The sequence below is a fragment of the Loxodonta africana genome, chromosome 16 (genome assembly GCF_030014295.1).
Source record: "Loxodonta africana isolate mLoxAfr1 chromosome 16, mLoxAfr1.hap2, whole genome shotgun sequence".
Lineage (NCBI taxonomy): Eukaryota > Metazoa > Chordata > Mammalia > Proboscidea > Elephantidae > Loxodonta > Loxodonta africana.
In genome coordinates, this window is record NC_087357.1 from 21,179,134 (window position 1) to 21,197,463 (window position 18,330).

Here is an 18,330-nt window from a genome sequence, read left to right on the forward strand (position 1 = left end):
GTTGCTCGTGGCAGTAAGTGGCTCAGAATATATCCTTTATTGACTCTTCTTTCCCTAACTCACTCACCTCAAACCCTTATGCCTTCATCGTGGGAACACCTCTGAAATAAACTACCTACACCCAAGTTCTTGTCTCAAGCTCTGCTTTTGAGGGAACCTTAACAAAGGCAGGCATAATCCCCTAACATGGAAGGAACATCCCAAAACCAACCAGAGCAATGGTGACAGAGTGAAGTGTTAGTAGCTTTTCCCTCATTTCGAATTTGTCATCGCTGTTATTTCAAAACCATTTCACATCCACAGCCCTGGAGGGCACTGGAAATGATTCAGCGATAGAAAGAATTAGCTCATACCCTGGATGACAGAACCAAGGTACAAAAATATCTTGACCGTCAATTGGCATAACAGTTCATAATGATAATGTTCTACATCCCAGTTTGCTGAGTAGCATCTAGGGTCTAAGATACAACTGTTGGTCTCTACTTGTCTGGAACAAAAGAGAATGAAGGAAACCAAAGAGTCAAAGAAGAAACTAGTCCACAGGATTAATAGTCTACGTGAACCATAGCCAAATCTAGCCTGAGACCAGAAGAACTATATGGTGCCTGGCTCCCACTGCCTACTGCTCTGACCAGGGACGCAGTAGAAGGTCCTGAATAAAAAGGAGAAAAATGTAAAACAAAACTCAAATTCCTAAAAAAGGCCAGACTTACTGCACTGATAGAGATTAGAGGAACTCCCAAGACTATTGCTCTGAGATACCCTTTGAACTTGGAACTGAAGCTCCTCCTGGTGGTCACTGTTCAGCCAAGTAATAGATCGGCTTATAAAATAAACAGTATCACCCATGAATACTGTGCTGCCTTAAATAATCAACTATATGAGACCAAACGGTCAGCAATTACCCTAAAACAAAGATGAGAAGCTAAGGGGGGCCAGAGAAGGTAGATTAATGGAAACAAAACAAACAGAATGGAAATAACGTGAATGTTGACACATTGTGAAAGAAGTAACCAATGTCGTGAAGCAGTTTGTATAAAAACTGTTAAATGGGAACCCAGTTTGCTATGTAAACTTTCACCTAATATACAATAAAATATTTTAAAAAAACTTAACCAGTTGAAGCATTGGGGCCACCATCAACAAATACATTTAAAAGAGATAAATAAGGAGTGCTATGTTTATTTCCAAAAGGACGTTTTTAAAGTTATTATTTAATTTATTTAAGTTCCAAAAGGAACACAGTAAGTTCCAAAGGGAACACAGTAAGTTCCAAAAGGAACTCATGTACAGTATGTAGGCTTTTCCACATTCCGTACATAATAGTCATTTATATGAGGCAAAAGGCTGTGGGTATTTCACTGATAACAAGCTCCTTATGAATCAAGACTTTAAAAAAGGCCAAAGCAACAGAGGGTGGTATCGGCAGAAACATCCAGATGAAAGATGGACGAAATTCTACATGATCTGGCTCTAACTCAATGCCACCAAACCCAAGTTCTGGACTCTCCTCTAATTGGACAGTGTATATGACCCCTCAGGTGCCACTGTAGATCCACTCAGCTTCACTTAGGGCCTTTGCCTACTTGTTCCAGCCCAGCCTCTGCAGTGACAACTAGCTCTGTGTGGGGCCTGGCCAACTTTACATGGGCACAACTCATAACGACAATTGGCTGGGGCTAAGAGGTGGTTGCCCACTTCAGATGGGCTTGTGTTTCCTGTTTGGTGCTTAGTACATAACACTATTACTTCACACCTGGCCCCTGTAGACACTATGGTTGGCCCTGTGTTGGAGCTTCCATTTTGATGAGGGAGACAGATATTTAAAAGAAAATAGATGCCTTCATATTTAGTATATCAGGTAGTGATAACTGCTATGAAGTACATGAAACAGGGTGTGGGTAATAGGTGGGTGATGAGTGAGGGGCGGAGATAGGTGAGGTATCATTTCGTATTGGGTACAAACTGTTTGCTCTCAACTGCTAACCTAAAGTTTGGCAGTTTGAACCTGCTCAGTGGTACCATGGAAGAAAAGGCCTGGAGATCTGCTTCTGTTAAAATTACAGCCAAGAAAACCCTATGGAGCAATTCTTCTCTGTAACATATGGGGTCACTATGAGTTGGAATTAATTCAGCGGCAACCAATAGCAACAACAAGGTGACATTGAAGGAGAAACCAAAGGCAAGAAGAGAGGTTTTGTCTTCAGGTAACCTCTGCTTCAAGCCTTTGAGGCAAGGCTTCTTGGAAAATGGCCTAGGACAAAACACAGAGACCAAATCAGAGTGCTCTCATTTGTTCTGATTCTCCCATTCTAGCAAAAGCCAACATAAATTAGTATCTTGAAAAATAAAAATTTCAGTCTCACTGTGGTAAACATTTTTAATAGATAAAGCTAAGATTCAAATATGGTATTTACCCTTCTGATGGAGTGGATCAATCCGACTTTATTTCCTGTATTTTGGGGAGCTGTTCTTTTTCTTAGTCATAGGACTCACAGAGGGCCTTTTTCTAATTTGATCCTTGGATGAGGGTGTAGCGTCTTCCTTTAGATCCTTTTCTTGGATTATGATCGTAGCTAGTGTTAAACTACTGCATGCTGCCTGGTCATCACCAGGATTTGGTCATCCACATAAACACGATGCTGTTGTGAGTTCACATTTCTATTTAGGGAAACGTGTCAGCTAGAAATACCTCCACCTTACTTCCTGGGCGCATGCGTACTGAGCCAGTTGCCAAAATAGTGCCTTGAGTAAGTGACAGCTTTAAAAACCATCCAACTGCTAACTTCAAACCAGAAGGTCAGCAAAGGAAAGTGGAAGTTGGATTCTGAGCGATCAAGGTGGCCACAGGGATTTAACAGTGGTTGGCATTTTGGAGACTTCATCAACTAGCCTGGGGGTTCTTCTTGGATTTCTTGACTGTTGCCTGTCTTTGTCTTCTCTCTTCTGACTTCAAGATGAATGTGCAAGCTTGCTCTAGGTGTGGATATGGGGTTTATCCCGCTGAGAAGATCAGCTGTATAGATCAGGTCAGTGCACACTTCTTGACCTCTGGAAATTTACCTTCTCACTTATGGACATGCTGTGTTTTTTGAACCACGAGGAAAAGATGTCTTTTCCTTACCTTTCTTGAATTCCATTTCTATGTCTTCTCTATGTTATCTTCAAAAAAAAAAGGTATCTACTTATTTAACATTCTTTAGCCAGTATTTAAATTGCCATTTTGTCTCTGAAGCACAATTTCTTACCCTGAAATACGTAACAATCCTGAGTCTGAAAGGAAGGGTAATTTTGCTAAATCTTTTCTATGTGATTTCTAGATATGGCATAAAGCATGTTTTCACTGTGAAGTCTGCAAGATGATGCTATCGGTTAATAACTTCGTGAGTCACCAGAAAAAGCCATATTGTCATGCGTAAGTGTTGGACACCTCTCCCCGACACCTCTTAAGGTTTGGTTGTTTTATAACAAGTAGTGAACTAGGTTCAAATCGTAAACTCCACTGTTAAATCCAAGAAATGTCTTCCCAGAAGTTTTCACTTACATATATTCCTTGAAGAGACCTAGGTGGCGTTTTATGCCATAGACAGAAAGGACTGGAAATTTCCAATTTCTGTAAAGTGAAAGTTCAAATCTAGCCAACGATCGTTTTGTATGTCAAGTTATTACTATTGGGCAGAACGATGTATGTGTCACGGATATGTATATCAAATTTCAAATATTTTTTCTTTTAGATAATTTCAGAATCCTCTTTTTTTTTTTAAGAAAGTTTTTAAATGATGATCATTTTCAGTTAAATTTGGTCTGTAATTTGTATATGTGGAAATTCTTTCATTTGCTGGTTTTCCCCTTTAAAACTCGTTGCCTAGGAGATCATTGACTCAATTATTAAGTTTTATATTTATTCATTGAAAACTGTGCCTTTAAAAATAATCTCACAATCAATTGTCTTAGATAAAGTACATTTATATTTTGATTCATATATATATATACTTTTTTTTCTAGCCATAACCCCAAGAACAACACTTTCACAAGTGTCTATCACACTCCCTTAAATCTAAATATGAAGAAGGCTCCAGAGGCCATCAGTGGGGTAAGTTACTTAATAGTGCTGTTCAAAATAACCTTTATGGAAAATGCCCCTGCTCGGGCACCTGCTATATTTTTGCAGGGTCTCTGCCCAAATATGTCCAATTTTTTCCATATACACATGCAAAGTGCATTTAAATAACAAGTATTGCTGTTTTTCCTCCCACAATGTAGGGGCCGATACACAGAATAATGTAGTGTAAATATTTAGAGCCCTTGTATCCAGGCTAATCTCTGTGCCTGGCCAGCTCTGGACACCAGTGACAATTTATGCAATAGACCCTGTTTACACTGTAACAGGAAGTTAGGAAATATCACAAGGGCCTTTCCTTTCTTTCCAGTGTGATAGTTTGGTAAGGAAAATTAAACGCTGCAAATTCCAGGCTCTGAAATCTCTGAGTTCAGTATTGCTTAAGTTCAGTATTGCTTAAGTTCAGTATTAAGTTCAGCATTGCTTAAGGTTGTTTGTAGCTTCCCTTTCCCCTTCGAGTAAAGGCAAGTGGAAGATTTCTTCTATTTGAAAGTAATGTTTCATTTAGGGGTGGGAGGGATGGAGAGGGAGAAGAGTAGGCCACCTTGATAAACCTAACTTTGTTTGAAAATCCAACAGAAGAGTTTTGTCAAATAGCCAGCAATTGACTGAACGCTTGCATCTATTAAAATGATGAATCACTGGCGTTTGACTTCCCTCCCCGTGGCCCACGAGAAGTTGCCCGGTGGGAAGCAGCTTTAGCAACTTTCTAAAATTAGAAAATTGCACATGAGGCAGAAAGCTCTCTAATAATCACCTCGCCCAAGCCCTGGTCCCGAACGTTAGCCGACCTCATGGGGCCTCTCCGGCCTGCCCAGTCCAGCCCCTTCCTCAACAAAATGTGTCCTTGGTCAAGCTCGTGTCCTACCTGTGGCTCTCTGCACATACTGCTGAGATACCTTATTTTGCTAACTGCTTTGCAGTCATTGTTAGTTTACTAATTTTTTTTTAAAACAAATTTATATAGCATTTACCATAACCCAAAAAACCCAGTGCCGTATCATTTACATAAAAAAAAAAAGTGTTTAATTCATTTAATCCGCATTCCAACCCAATGAAGTAGATACTATAATTATCCCCATTTTATTAGTGAGGACACTGAGGCTCAGAGAATTGCTCATAGCTCACTGATTTTCGAGAATTCACCAACATTAAGAATTCACGAGCAGTCCTAGGTTGCTGAGAAGGCCAATTCTTATAGGCCTTTGTTGTCATCTGTTGGTGTCTGAGAGCAGCTACCTGAGATTACAATAAATCCTGGATTTAGCTCTTTAGCAGAGTGTCAGGCACACCACTAAGGTTTTTTTTAATCTATGTTATCTCATTTATTCTTCACAATACCCTCTGTAATATTATCGGTTTATTATCAGCTGGGGAAGCTGAGGCTCAGAGAGGTTAAGTAACTCACCCAGGTTCACCCAGCTGGTGGAGTGGGCACCAATCCAGGCCTACTTGACTTTAGAAGCCATACCCTAAACTGCTTCACTGGCCCACTTCCATAAATTCCTAAAGCGTGGTAAACTCTAGAGAAGGAAAAAAAGCAGTTATCTATATTCTCAAATATCCAGATGTTTCTACAGCTGCGTAGCCAGAGTTGGACAGATTAAACACAAGGAAATGTACTTATACATCAGAGTGCTGTTTGCGTGGCCTACATTCTCTACAAAAAGGTCCATATGTCTGTATTTCCCCACCCACTCTGGGCCTCAGCTGGCCTGACTCCACCTTACAGGTATGTGACAGGTCACATGGTATTTATCTGCTTTGTGGTAGTAGTGGGCTCACCTTCTTTTAACTGTGTATGACAGGCCCAGACTGGAGTGAGGCTGGGATTGTCACTGCTTCTATTTCCAGCCACAGATGATGATGTGAGCTTCCCAGGAGGCCTATGTATATGCATTTGTTTGCATATATGTACATATGTGTGTATATGTATGTGTGTGCACATGGGAAGTATATGTATGTGTGTGTGTATGCACGAATGTATTGTGTGGTATATTTGTACATATATGTGTGTGTGCATATCCAGATGTACATGCATGTGGTGTGTATATGAATATATGCATATGTGGGCATATGCGTCTGTGTGTACTCCTGTGTATTTGTATGTGCATATGTTTGTGGTGTATACATGTGTGTATATGAATTTACCTATATGTATCATGTATACATGTATGGTTTTATTCATGTGTGTGTATATTTGTATAAGTGTGTGTATGTGCAGTGTGCATGCATGTATGTATGTGGTGTGTGCATGTGTGTATGTGCTGTGTGTAAGTGTGTATATGTATGTATATGTATATGTGCATGTGTATGTGAGGTATGTGGTGTGTATGTGTGTGATTATATATGCATACGTGTGTGTATACTTGTGTGTGTGTATGTGGTATGTGCACATGTGTATGTGGTATATGTAAGTGTGTATGTGTATATAGTGTGTATATGTCTATACACGCATGTGTGTGTGTGGTGTGTTTGTATGTGTGCGTATGTGTATATGGTGTGTGTATGTGCGTGCCTGCATACGTGTGTGTACCGAATAGCTGCCTGCTGAGATCACTTTCTCCTCTTTTCCCACCAGAAAAGAATTCAAATGGACAACCATGTCCTTTCTAAGCGTCAGATCTTGTAACCACCCTAGGGAGTGTGGTGGATTACTTTCTTACCCCCTTCTGTCCCTGGGAGACTTGCCACCTGAATAGAAAACACATTCATTATGCATGTGCTAAAATAAAAAAGGGAAAGAAAGTGATACTTCAGTGATGATGATGAAGGAGAGAAGTCAAGATTTTGAGCTGGCATTTGAAGCAGATTTATATTTTTCTGTTTGCTAAATGTCGCTCTTTAAAAAAAATATGAATTTTTACTACGACAGAATTTCCTGTTTTGTAGGTGTGAACTGAGTTTTCAGAAGAATAAAACATCTAGGTTTTCTTCTATTCAGAGAATGAACTCTAGCCTTAATGCTCCCTTACCCTGCTGAGAACATTTATAGCTTTCCCCCCTTCCTAATTCCCCGGGGTAATCAAGAGTCTCATGAAAAGTCTCTGGGAACTCGGAGTGGTAGATTTGTACTGTGGGAGGAGGCAGAAAATATTTTGGCCATGTGTTTCTTTCAGTCAGTAGTTCCCAATAGTGAACAATTTTATCCCCACGGGACGTTTGGCAATATCTGGAGATATATGTGATTGTCACAACTCAGGGTATGGGGGTTGCTACCGGCATCTAGTGGGAAGTGGCCAGGGATGCTGCTGAACATCTTGCAAGGCACAGGACAGCCCCCACAACAAAGAAATAACTGGCTCAAAATGTCCATGGTGCTCTGCTGAGAAACTCTGCCTTAAATCTGTGTAATGTTCATGAAGTTTCTCAAAGTACAAGGAAGAAAGCATGCAAAGATCTCTCAATTTATATATTTGTTTTATGTATATATGAAAGACATTAACCAGAAGCAAGACCAGAAAGTCAATATCAGACAGTGCCCTCAATAGGGAACTAGAATCCCTAGATTTTAAACCTGGCTCTGGTAACCTGATATGTGATTTTAACAAATTTCCTTCTTTTCTTTGACCTTGTTTTGTCATCTGGAAAATCAAGGGTTTAAATTATAACAAATTCTAACACAATGAAATAAGAGTCACCTTGTCAGCTTGTTAAAACTGCAAATTTCTAGGCCCCATCTCAGTCCTTATAAATTATGATCTCTGGGTCTGGGATCTAGAATTTTTTTTTCTTTTATGGTTAGTCTTTTTTGTGTTCTTTTTAAGAAACCTTTGCCTATCCCAAGGTCATGAAGATATTGTTGAGATGTCATTTCTCCCCAAATTGGTCTATACATTCAATGCAATCCCACTCAGAGTCTTGGTGTTTTTGACAAGCCGATTCTAAAACTGATATGCAAATACAAAGTTTCTAAAATAGCCAAGAAATCTTGTAGAAAAACAAAACTAGAAGACTTAGGCTACCAGACTTCAAGACTTACTCTAAAAGCAATAGCAATGAACACAGTGTCATAGTGGCACATAGTGACAGACAAATAGACCAACGAAACAGAACACAAGGTCCCAACACAGAGCTGCACATATATGGCCCCTTGAATTATGACAAAGACACGACTTGACCTTAAAGTAGCATGAATGATCTTTCAGTAAATGGTACTAGGGTGATAGGATATTCTTATGGAAAAAATGAACCTTGATCTGTACCTCACGCCATATACAATGATTAATTGGAGGTGTATTATATGTAGATCAAGATGTTAAAGATAAAACAATAGCACAGGAGAATACGTCCGTGAATTTGGGGGACAGCATTTTTAACACGCTCCCTGGGTATTCTTACTCAACTGAAGTTAAGAATTACTGTTCTAGTGTCTGGAGTGTTTTCTGAAGCTACTATAATACTTTGTGTAGTGTGATAAGCTCACGGAGACACTACCAAAGTGTTTTTAACCGCCCTGCTGAATAGAGCTTTGCACACAGCAGGTGCTGTATACATGCTGCCACGGGGTACAGATGAAGCCACAGTGAGGTTGACAGCACAGTTTGCATTGTAGTGCAGTTAAGATGCTTTGAGTTTAAGGCTAAGAAAAATTCCAAGGTTTATCTCTGTATTATTGATTTTCTTTCTCTTCTCTGATGGCATCTTCATTGTGCAGATGGATGAGCAAGATGGTGAACGCTTTAAATCATTTTTTCACTGGGACATGAAATCCAAGGATGGAGCAGCTGCACCTAACAGGCAGCCACTGGTGAACGAGGTGAGAGAAGAATTATAAGTGATTTTGGGCAAAGAGAATGGAAATACAAGTGAAACGCATTATCACTATTACTTCTAGAAAAAAATCAGTTAGGCTTTCTTTTATTCAGTTTGTAATTCTAGCTGTCTGCAGAAGACCTATCAACATGCCCGAGATCAGCTTCGCTCTATCTCCTCCAGTCCAAGTTCATTGACGTCTCCCTCCCAATCACTGTATTTTGGTTTCTGGTAACGGTCACCCAGGCTTGAGACCAAGGCTTCCTTTCTTGCCCTGACATTCTACTCAATTCCACCCCTTCCTTTCCATTTTCACTATCCCAATTCCGAGCTACATATTCTCCTGCCTGGTCCTTCTTGAGGGGTCCGAAGTGGCTTTCCCGCTTCCAGATTTGCCTCTCTCTACTGTGTCCTGTTCATAGTGGTCAGACACAGCTTCCTGGGCATCTCTGTCTTGCTCTTCCCACCGCCTGAGAATCTAGGGTCACCCTCTGTTTGACAACCTCATCATTTCAAAATTCCTCAGCTGTTTATTTTTAATTATATACACAATACTTGAATTTTTCTTATTGTAAAAAATCCAAACAATACAAAACTCGTACACATTTTCCAGCCCAGCTCCCTCTATAGAGGTACCCACTGCTATCAATCTTACGGATATCCTTCCGGACTTTGTTGTTCATTTACAAATATATATATATATTCATATTTATATTTGTAACTGACATTTGGACATCAGTCCAAAGTGGCCAACTACCACTTATTGAGAGACCTTGAACAAGTTACTTAATCATTTTTTGCCTCAGTTTTCTCATGAGTAAAGTGAATTTCAAACAGTTCCTAATTCACAGAGCTATTGTGAAGATTAAAAGAGGAGCTGTGTGTAAAGTTCTTAGAACAGTGGTAGGCACAATAAACATCAGCTATTCTTATTCTTATTATTTTGTTACGCTTGATAAAGTAGAGGGTCAGCAAAAAAGAGGAAGACCCTCAACGAGGTGGATTGATGCAGTGGCTGAAATAATGGGCTCACATAGCAACAACTGGGAGTATGGCGCAGGACTGGGCAGTGTTTTATTCTGTTGTACACAGGATCACTGTGTTGGAACCAACTCAACAGCACCTAACAATAAAATTATTTTTTATTGAAAATTATATATATTCATATTGAAATATATAATTTAAAAAAAAGAAACAAGATTCGTTGTTTTGAACCTTGCAGTTTTCGCTCAACAGATATCTTGGAGATATTCCCATGTTGGCATCTTTTTAAACGATCATGAAGTGTACCATGCTGTCCTATTGATGGGTAGGGTTGTTTCCAGTTATTTTTCCTATTACAAGATTGCACTGAACATCCTTGCTATGATCCCTCTAAAAGTCGTGGAGTTGATTCTGACTTAAGGTGACCCCTTGTGTTTCTCTAGCTAATGAGAAACGAGGTTGTTAGGTCAAAGGGTGTGTACCTTTTAAATTGTAATGACCACTGTCAAATTTTTCTCCAAAAAAGCTGAGTGTTTTATACTTCCACACAGGCAGAGTATGAGAATACCTATTTCATCATACTTGGTTTTGCCAAATAAATGTTTTGACAATTTGTATCTTATTGTTGTAACTTAAATTACCCTGATTACTAGTGTGGCTGAGTATGTTTCCATGTGTTAGTTGTCTGTCTTCCACATCTCCAAAGGCTGGGTCTCTCCAACCTGTCCAACTTGCCCACCTCCAACGCCACCGTTGTCCCCAATTGTTCCCCTCAATTCCCATCAAAGCAGCTTCTCACAGTCTTTTATGAGAAGCCAGTCACTGCCTTCATGCTTTTGTTCATGGCATTCTCACCCATAGAATTTATTCGGCAAATGTTTTTTTAATCTACTGTGTCAGGCAGTGCGCCAGGCTTCTGGGATACATTATATTAGTGAACAAAACAGATGAAAATTCCTGCCTGTAAGAAGCTGACCTTCTAGAGTAGATGCCTTTTGTCCCTTTGCCTCTGGTAACTGACTCAGACCTAGAGGCCCAGCTCGAATTCAGTCTTCCTGCTAATAACATGGCCCATCTCATACAGATTGCTTTTTAGAGCCTCCCGTTATATCAGTACAGTACATTTAAGCACACAAATGCTTCTAATTGCTAATTGTTTCACATGTCAGTTTTGTCTCCCCAGGTAGAGGATAAGTATCCTAAAAGAAGAACTTTGTCTTTCAGTTTTTGTTTTTCTTTTCCCAATAATGTGTGTTTAACCCAATGTTAAGCACATAAGTTCCTGAAGCTTGTTTGAATAATACTGATTAGTCTTAGATATTCTGTCCTGGCCTTCTCTCCCAGTCGCTGTTCAATGATGAAGAAAGAAATGTTAAGTTACATTTGGAGGTCTTTGATATAAGTGAATCTCAGAAAGTTCAGTTATTCAGAATATTAGGTTATCTTCTAGTCTGGATAACTGAACATCTGATTAGCTGAGACCCTCCATATACTAATAGGAGTTTTACAGTTTTTAGAGAATTTCTATTTTATGTGAACAATGTATATAAGCATTGCTGGGAGCATGGGTTAGGTACGAGGATCTTACCAACCAAATGTGTAGGATGTGTGTTTGTATGAGTTTGTGTGCTTCGTTTATAGAGACCTTATTGGACTGGATATGGGGAAGTGAATACTTGGTGCCCTGGAGCTCTGCCAGACCCTGAAATTGTAAGGATTGTTGAGGCACGGAAGTCTCTTGGTGAGGTAAGGACTCCGGAAATTACTTTAGCAATTAGTTTAACATTAGTTTTGAATGTTCTTTTATTTTGGAGACCCCTGTACATTTTGGAGCCCTAGTGGTGCAGTAGTTAAGAGCTCAGCTGCTAACCAAAAGGTTGGCAGTTCGAATCCACCAGCCACTCCTTGGAAACCCCGTGGGGAAATTCTACTCTGTCCTGTAAGGTCACTAGGAGTCATGATCGACTCGATGGGAACGAGTTTGATTGCAGGTTTTCATGCAGGAAAGGTAATTTTAGCCTGGATTTCGGAAATCCTTAACAATTTGCACGCAGTACCCCTCTCATGCTCTCTGCACACCCACTGCACTGACCTTTGAAGCATCTACTTTGAAAAAGATTGTTACTCTTGAGTGACTTTTCCTTTAGAACATGTGAAGCAAACAGTAGAAACACAAATATTAAAGTGAGGTATCTTATTCGGAAAACAAACACTGAGTGAGATATTCAGCAAGTAAGGCAGACAATTTGGCAGACATTTTTCCCTCAACGCCCTAGAGGGTTACAGAAAAGCCTCTTGCATATCAATTGCTATGTTATCATACAAACCTTTGAGTCCAAACACACCCCTTAGATTGTGCCAGGTTCCACATAATTTGCTGTTAGCGTTGGAGGAGAAATTCCTTTGGCTTGGTAATGTGACATAGGCGGTGTTGATGGTGGTATTCAAATTGCCAGTTGAATAACATTTTCAAATTTATTCCAGGCGGTTGAAATATTTTCCAAGTACCATAGAAATCCAGTTTCATTGGTTCTGATAAGTCTTGTTATTACAGTTTTATTAGGTCTCAGCCAATATCTTATTAGTTCTCATTCTGACATTGGTTCTGACCAGCAGGAATATACAGAAGACTATGAGCAGCAGAGGGGCAAGGGGAGCTTTCCAGCCATGATCACTCCTGCTTATCAAAGGGCCAAGAAAGCCAACCAGCTGGCCAGCCAAGTGAGTGTCTCAGTGCTGATTCACCGTCAACTGGGTTTTTTTTTTTTTGACATTAATAAACAGAAAAAAAACAAACCAGTAGATTTGCTTTTGGGCAATAGGTACTGCTACTGTAGTATTAAGGAGAAAACTGTTCTTATCCTCTTCCCATCAATTATCCTTTATACCTTGCTTGGGCCACATCTGTAATGTAGAGAGAAGACCATGTAGCTCCCCCAAAGACTAGAGCAATGATTACTTGAGGTTGTTTCAGCATTAAGGACACTGATTTTTATTAACTGAGTGGCAGACCTACATGAAAGAATAGCGTAGCTTGGTAGTTACGACCTCAAATTCTGGAGCCAGAGAGCTAGGTTTTAAATCCTGACTCTACCACTTACTAGCTGTATGACATTGGTCAAGTTACTTAACCTCTCTGTTCTTCAGCTTCTCATTTGTATAATAGTCCTGCTTCATACAATTGTTACGGAAATTAAGTGAGTTAATATTTGTTAATGTTTAGCAGTGTCCGGCAGTTTCATGGGCCTAACACATTAGGATCAATATATTTTGAGGGCAATCCATAAAGCAAGCCATGGAAGGCTTGCCACAGGTGTTGAATATGACCTGATGGTGGTGCCTTCCCATTCAAGAGGGCTGAAAGGAGAGGTCCTCACAGAGGCTGTGAGGTGGGTGCAACCTTGACTTTGTGCTGTCTCTTCACCAGGTGGAATACAAGAGAGGGCATGATGAGCGCATCTCCAGGTTCGCCACGGTGGCAGATACCCCTGAGCTGCTACGGGCCAAGGCAGGGACACAGCTTCAGAGTGACGTAAGAAATGATAGAAACCAAGACTCAGTGGTTTTTATTTAAGATTCTTTATTCTTTCTTTACCTGGAGGTACAGAGAAGAAGAATGCAGAAGGCATTCTACTACTGTGCAGATGCTTCCTTTTTTTTTCATCACCCCATAAAAACTCTTTCATCACTCCATAAAAACACCCTGTACCCACTAAGTAATCACTCCCCATTCTCATTATGTTTTCTTTTCCAATTTGGGTGCTCTTAATTTCTTTTTCTTGCCTAGTTGTGTATATGTTTATAATTGACCCTTTTATCACTGTAAAATGTTCTTTGTTGTCTATTGTAACAGTTTTTTGACGTAAAGTCTGTTTTATCTGATATTAGGATAGCTGCCCCAGCTCTTTTTTGGTTACTATTTTCTTGGAATATCTTTTTCTATTATTTTACTTCTAAACTATTTGCATCTTTGGATCTAAAACGAACCTCTTATAAGCAGCATAGAATTGGATATATTTTTTTAAATCCATCTTGCCAATCTCTGTCTTTTAACTGGTGAGTTTAATCCATTTACATTTAAAGTGATTACTGATAAGGAAAGACTTACTTCTGCCATTTTGCTATTTGTTTTCTACATGTCTTATATCTTTGCGTGTTCCTCAACTCTTCCATTACTGCCTTCATTTGTGTTTGATTGATTCTTTTTCTAATGCACCATTGGCTTAATTTTTTAATTTTTCTGTATATTTTTTAGTTGTTTCCTTAGTAGTTACCATGAAGATTATATCTTAAATTTATAACAGTGTAGCTTTAATTGTGCCAATTTAGCTTCAGTAGGAGCCCTGTGGTGCAGTGGTTAAGAGCTCTGCTGCTAACCAAAAGGCCAGCAGTTCTAATCCACCAGGTGCTCCTTGGAAACTCTGTAGGTCAGTTCTACTCTGTCCTACAGCGTGGCTGTGAGTCAGCATTGACTTGATGGCAACAAGTTTTTTTTTTTTTTGGTTAGCTTTAGTAGATACATTAACTCTGTTTCTATCAAACTCTTTCCCTCCTTGTTATTGTCACAAATTACATCTTTATACATTGTGTGTCCATTATCGTAGATTCATAATTATTGTTTTCTGCGTTTGCCTTTTAAATTGTCTAGGAAACAAAAAGAGTAATTATACACCAAAAATACAACAATATTAGCTTTTCTATTTACTTGTATTTATCTTTACCTAAAAAAAATTTTTTTTTTTGTCTTTACCTATGATCTTTATTTCTTTATATGGCTTTGAATTACCATCTAGTGCCCTTTCATTTTAGCCTGAAAGACTTCTTTTAGCATTTTTTACAAGGCAGGCCTACTAGTAACAAATTCCTTTACCTTTTGTTTACCTGAGAATGTCTTAATTTCTCCTTCACTTTTTGAAGTGTAGTTTTGCTGGATATAGAATTCCTGTTTGACAGGCTTTTTCTCTCAGCACTCTCAGAATTCACTTTTAAGTTTTCTTAAAACCCCCTTGACCACCACTACTGGAGTAGCTGCTTCTGTCCATGAGTATTGAAACAATGGTCAATCTCTATGCTGGCCCCTCGCCAATCAAAAGCAGTCATCAAAATACACAATTCCAGTTTTTGGAGGACAAGTCCCTGTTGCCCACCTTGGCACAAGCAAGCCACAACAGGATTGTGGGCCAGCATTCCCATAATTCCTACGTGTGGGGCTGGTGGCTGGGGGATGGTAGTTACTATGCAAAATACTGAAATTTGCCAGCCTCTTTCTTCATCAGGCACTCTCTGGGACCCTGCAGGTGTTCAAAACAGTTCTTCAGACAATTCTTGCCAGCTCAGTAGCTGTTTTGGTGGAGGGACCAATTTATAGAGCTTCCTACTCCGCTATCTTCCATAACGTCATGCCACAAAAACTCTTCTTTAGAGAAAAAATTTAGATTGTATTAATACCAAACTGGATGTATCTGATTAATCTGAAAGAAATCCCTCCTTGCTCTTGCAAACTAGAGACTGTAATTTCTAAAGACTTTTCACAGCTTGCCTTTCTGTAGCCCAAATGCTTCATAGCATAATAAGACCATGAACTTAGTTGTGTTTTGAGTGAGGGGTTTAAGCATAAGCCTAGGTTTAGCTTAATAAGTGGGTTTTTCTTGTCTTGGCCCAGATATAGTGTCGAAAAGCCTCTTTTTTTTTCTCTCAAAGCTGACTGGCAGCTCTTTGAGGGCAGGAGCCTTATGACTCTGCCTAGCCCTGCTGTCCGGCCCATACTAGGGTGTTAAATTTTACATTAAGTGCCTCCTTGTGCTGGGCACTGCACTAAGTATTGGGAATAAAAAAGTAAAGAAGGCAACATGGTCCCATCCTTAGCAATCGTAGAGTTTACTGGGGAATCAGGTAAAAGAACAGCCAATTACAAGCTGTAGAAGGGGTCACAGGTGTGCAGGGTGTTGTGGTAGCCTTAGCAGACCGTCTGGTAAGCAGTGGGTTTGTGACATGTGATTAACTTTGTTTTTTTTTTTTTGCATTTTCCAGGTGAGATATTCAGAGGAGTATGAACGGCAGAGAGGGAAAGGCAGTTTTCCTGCTATGATCACACCTGCCTATCAGATAGCCAAAAGGGCCAATGAGCTGGCAAGTGATGTAAGTGTCCACAGCACTCTTATGATGTTAGGGGAGGAAGCAAGAAGTTACCTGGGCCTGGGCAGCCCATCTTCCTGTCTATATTTGCATGTATCCTGGAGCCAGGAAGTAACTTATCTTCATAATTTTCCATCAGTTTTGCCATGACAATGATCTGGCACTTGTGTGTCTAAGACACACTCCCTGGAACCACACAGAAAAAGACCTGGCACAGAACATTCCGTCATACATTCGTGTTTTTAGGAGGCTAAATTCACTGGGCTTGTCCTTTCCCTTCAAATAGGTGAGGTACCATCAACAATATCAAAAAGAAATGAAGGGAATGGCCGGTCCTGCTGCTGGAGCTGAGGGCATGTTTTCAAAGGAATATGTAGACCGGTGTGGCCAGGTATGTGACAAAATGACTTCTTGGTAGACTGCCCATTCTGATGATAAGTTCTGTTTGACCCCTCAAGCCTGTAACACAGTCTATGGCCATTTAATCAGAAGTTGGGCTGTGGTTTATCTTTACCCTGTTTTTGAAAGACAGCTTTCCCAGCCAGCAAGCAGTGGACAAACAATTGCACAGGGTTTGACTTGACCTAGTTAGGAAAACAGATCCCAAGAACTTTTTTAAAATAAGAGTTCTACTCTGTCCTATAGGGTCACTATGAGTCGGAATCAACTCGAAGGCATTGGGTTTTTTGGTCCTAAGTATAGCAATGCGATGGATTTTCCAAGAATACAGCGTTCTCATGTATTCATTGAAGCATGGTTGCAAGGACTAAGGCTGGCTACATTTTAGCTTGTTACTGAGTAAGCACGAAAGGAATCAAATTTCACTTTTTGAAAAATATTTCAGTGAGTAGTGAAACTCATTTCTTAGGAAGTGAAGGTTACTAGGTAAAGCAGTATGCCATAGAATGCAAACCCTTTTCCTAATTTTACTTCTTAAATGAATTACATCTTGACAGGGAATAAAAATGTCAAGATGACATTTACAGGCTAATTTTTATTTGCATATCCCTCTGTATTTTCTGGTACTAGCCAAGTGTTGTAGGGAAGACAGAGACCTTATTTTTTCATAGTTTCACGTAAAGAATACTGGAAGAGCAAATGTGTGTACTGGAAGAATACGTTCAATGGGTTTAATTGATTTAGTTTCCTAAATGAACAATTGTTTGAATTACCTAGCATTGAGTAGACTTCTACAACATACCTGACTTATAAAAGGAAACTACAAACAACTTATTTCTCTTCTTTAGAAAAACAAATTATCTATATTGGGCATACACTCATATAAGTCTTAGGATGTATGTGAAGATAGGTTATGACCTGTTTGCAAATTCTGCCTGAGAAAAATGCTTCTTTTGAATAAAAAAGGCTATTTTATTAAATTATAAGTTAATTAAATGATCTCTTAGTGCTTTAAACTCAAGGAGAATATGTTTTACTGATTTCATGTTTTAAATATGTTATAGGCTCAGGACAACTTTAAAAAATTAGTTTTATTAAAAAAATACTTATGAGACTAGAAGAACCCCGGAGGTCACGGTCCCCAGACGTTCTGTTAGCCCAAGACAAGAACTATTCCCAAAGCCAACTCTTCAGACAGGAATTGGACTGGACTTTTATAGGATAGAAAATGATACTGGTGAGGAGTGAGCCTCTCGGATCAAGTAGACAGATGAGACTATGTGAGCAGCTCCTGTCTAGAGGGGAGATGAGAAGGCAGAGGGGGACAGAAGCTGGCTCAATAGACATGAAAATAGAGGGTGGAGAGAAGGAGTGTGCTGTCTCTTTAGGCAGAGAGCAACTAGGAGTATACAGCAAGGGACATATAAATTTTTGTATGAGAGACTGACTTGATTTGAAAACTTTGACTTAAAGCACAATAGAAATTACCAAAAAAAAAGTAAAAACAAATACTTGGCTTCATGTTCACTGGCTTTCTTGGCATTCAGATTTTTGATATCTACTTTTTTTGTTTGGACTGTTCAGTGACATTTATCTGTTCTATATTTGGACTTGTTCTAGTGGACAGGTCCTGTATCTAATCTGTCACTAGTTATAACACACACACACACACACACATAATATGTACATAAACGAGATACAACTTCAGACTTTCACAGTTGGTTCTTGATTATTAGGACATTTTGAATGAAGTTTACAGCCCTGACAATGACAAATACAAGAACCAAAGTGGGTGTCGTTTGAGAGCATCGTGTTACCAGCTGTTGAGAGAACTCAGTCTGGTGTGACATCTCATTATGGGACTTGGCATGACTTGCTGGGGCATGAGTAGGAGGGAGTGAGAGAGAGGCAGGCAGGCGGACAAACTATAAATATCT

The 18,330-nt window shown here is 39.5% G+C and overlaps 1 protein-coding gene across 5 annotated transcripts in view; it reads left to right on the top strand.

The window, feature by feature from the left end:
• Positions 1 to 2,490: 2,490 nt before the first annotated feature.
• NRAP (nebulin related anchoring protein) overlaps positions 2,491 to 18,330 on the top strand; it is a 78,183-nt gene continuing 62,343 nt past the window's right edge. The window contains exons 1-9 of one of the 5 annotated variants that reach the window (XM_003408947.4): positions 2,491 to 3,029; positions 3,321 to 3,415; positions 4,006 to 4,093; positions 8,778 to 8,879; positions 11,501 to 11,605; positions 12,476 to 12,580; positions 13,287 to 13,391; positions 15,890 to 15,997; positions 16,281 to 16,385. In XM_003408947.4, the coding sequence (XP_003408995.2) occupies positions 2,958 to 3,029; positions 3,321 to 3,415; positions 4,006 to 4,093; positions 8,778 to 8,879; positions 11,501 to 11,605; positions 12,476 to 12,580; positions 13,287 to 13,391; positions 15,890 to 15,997; positions 16,281 to 16,385 (885 nt within the window). In that variant the 5' untranslated portion in view covers positions 2,491 to 2,957. Of the gene's footprint in view, positions 3,030 to 3,320; positions 3,416 to 4,005; positions 4,094 to 8,777; positions 8,880 to 11,500; positions 11,606 to 12,472; positions 12,581 to 13,286; positions 13,392 to 15,889; positions 15,998 to 16,280; positions 16,386 to 18,330 lie in introns of all 5 variants that reach the window. The other 4 variants (XM_023546699.2, XM_023546698.2, XM_023546696.2 and 1 more) reach the window with 4 other exon arrangements.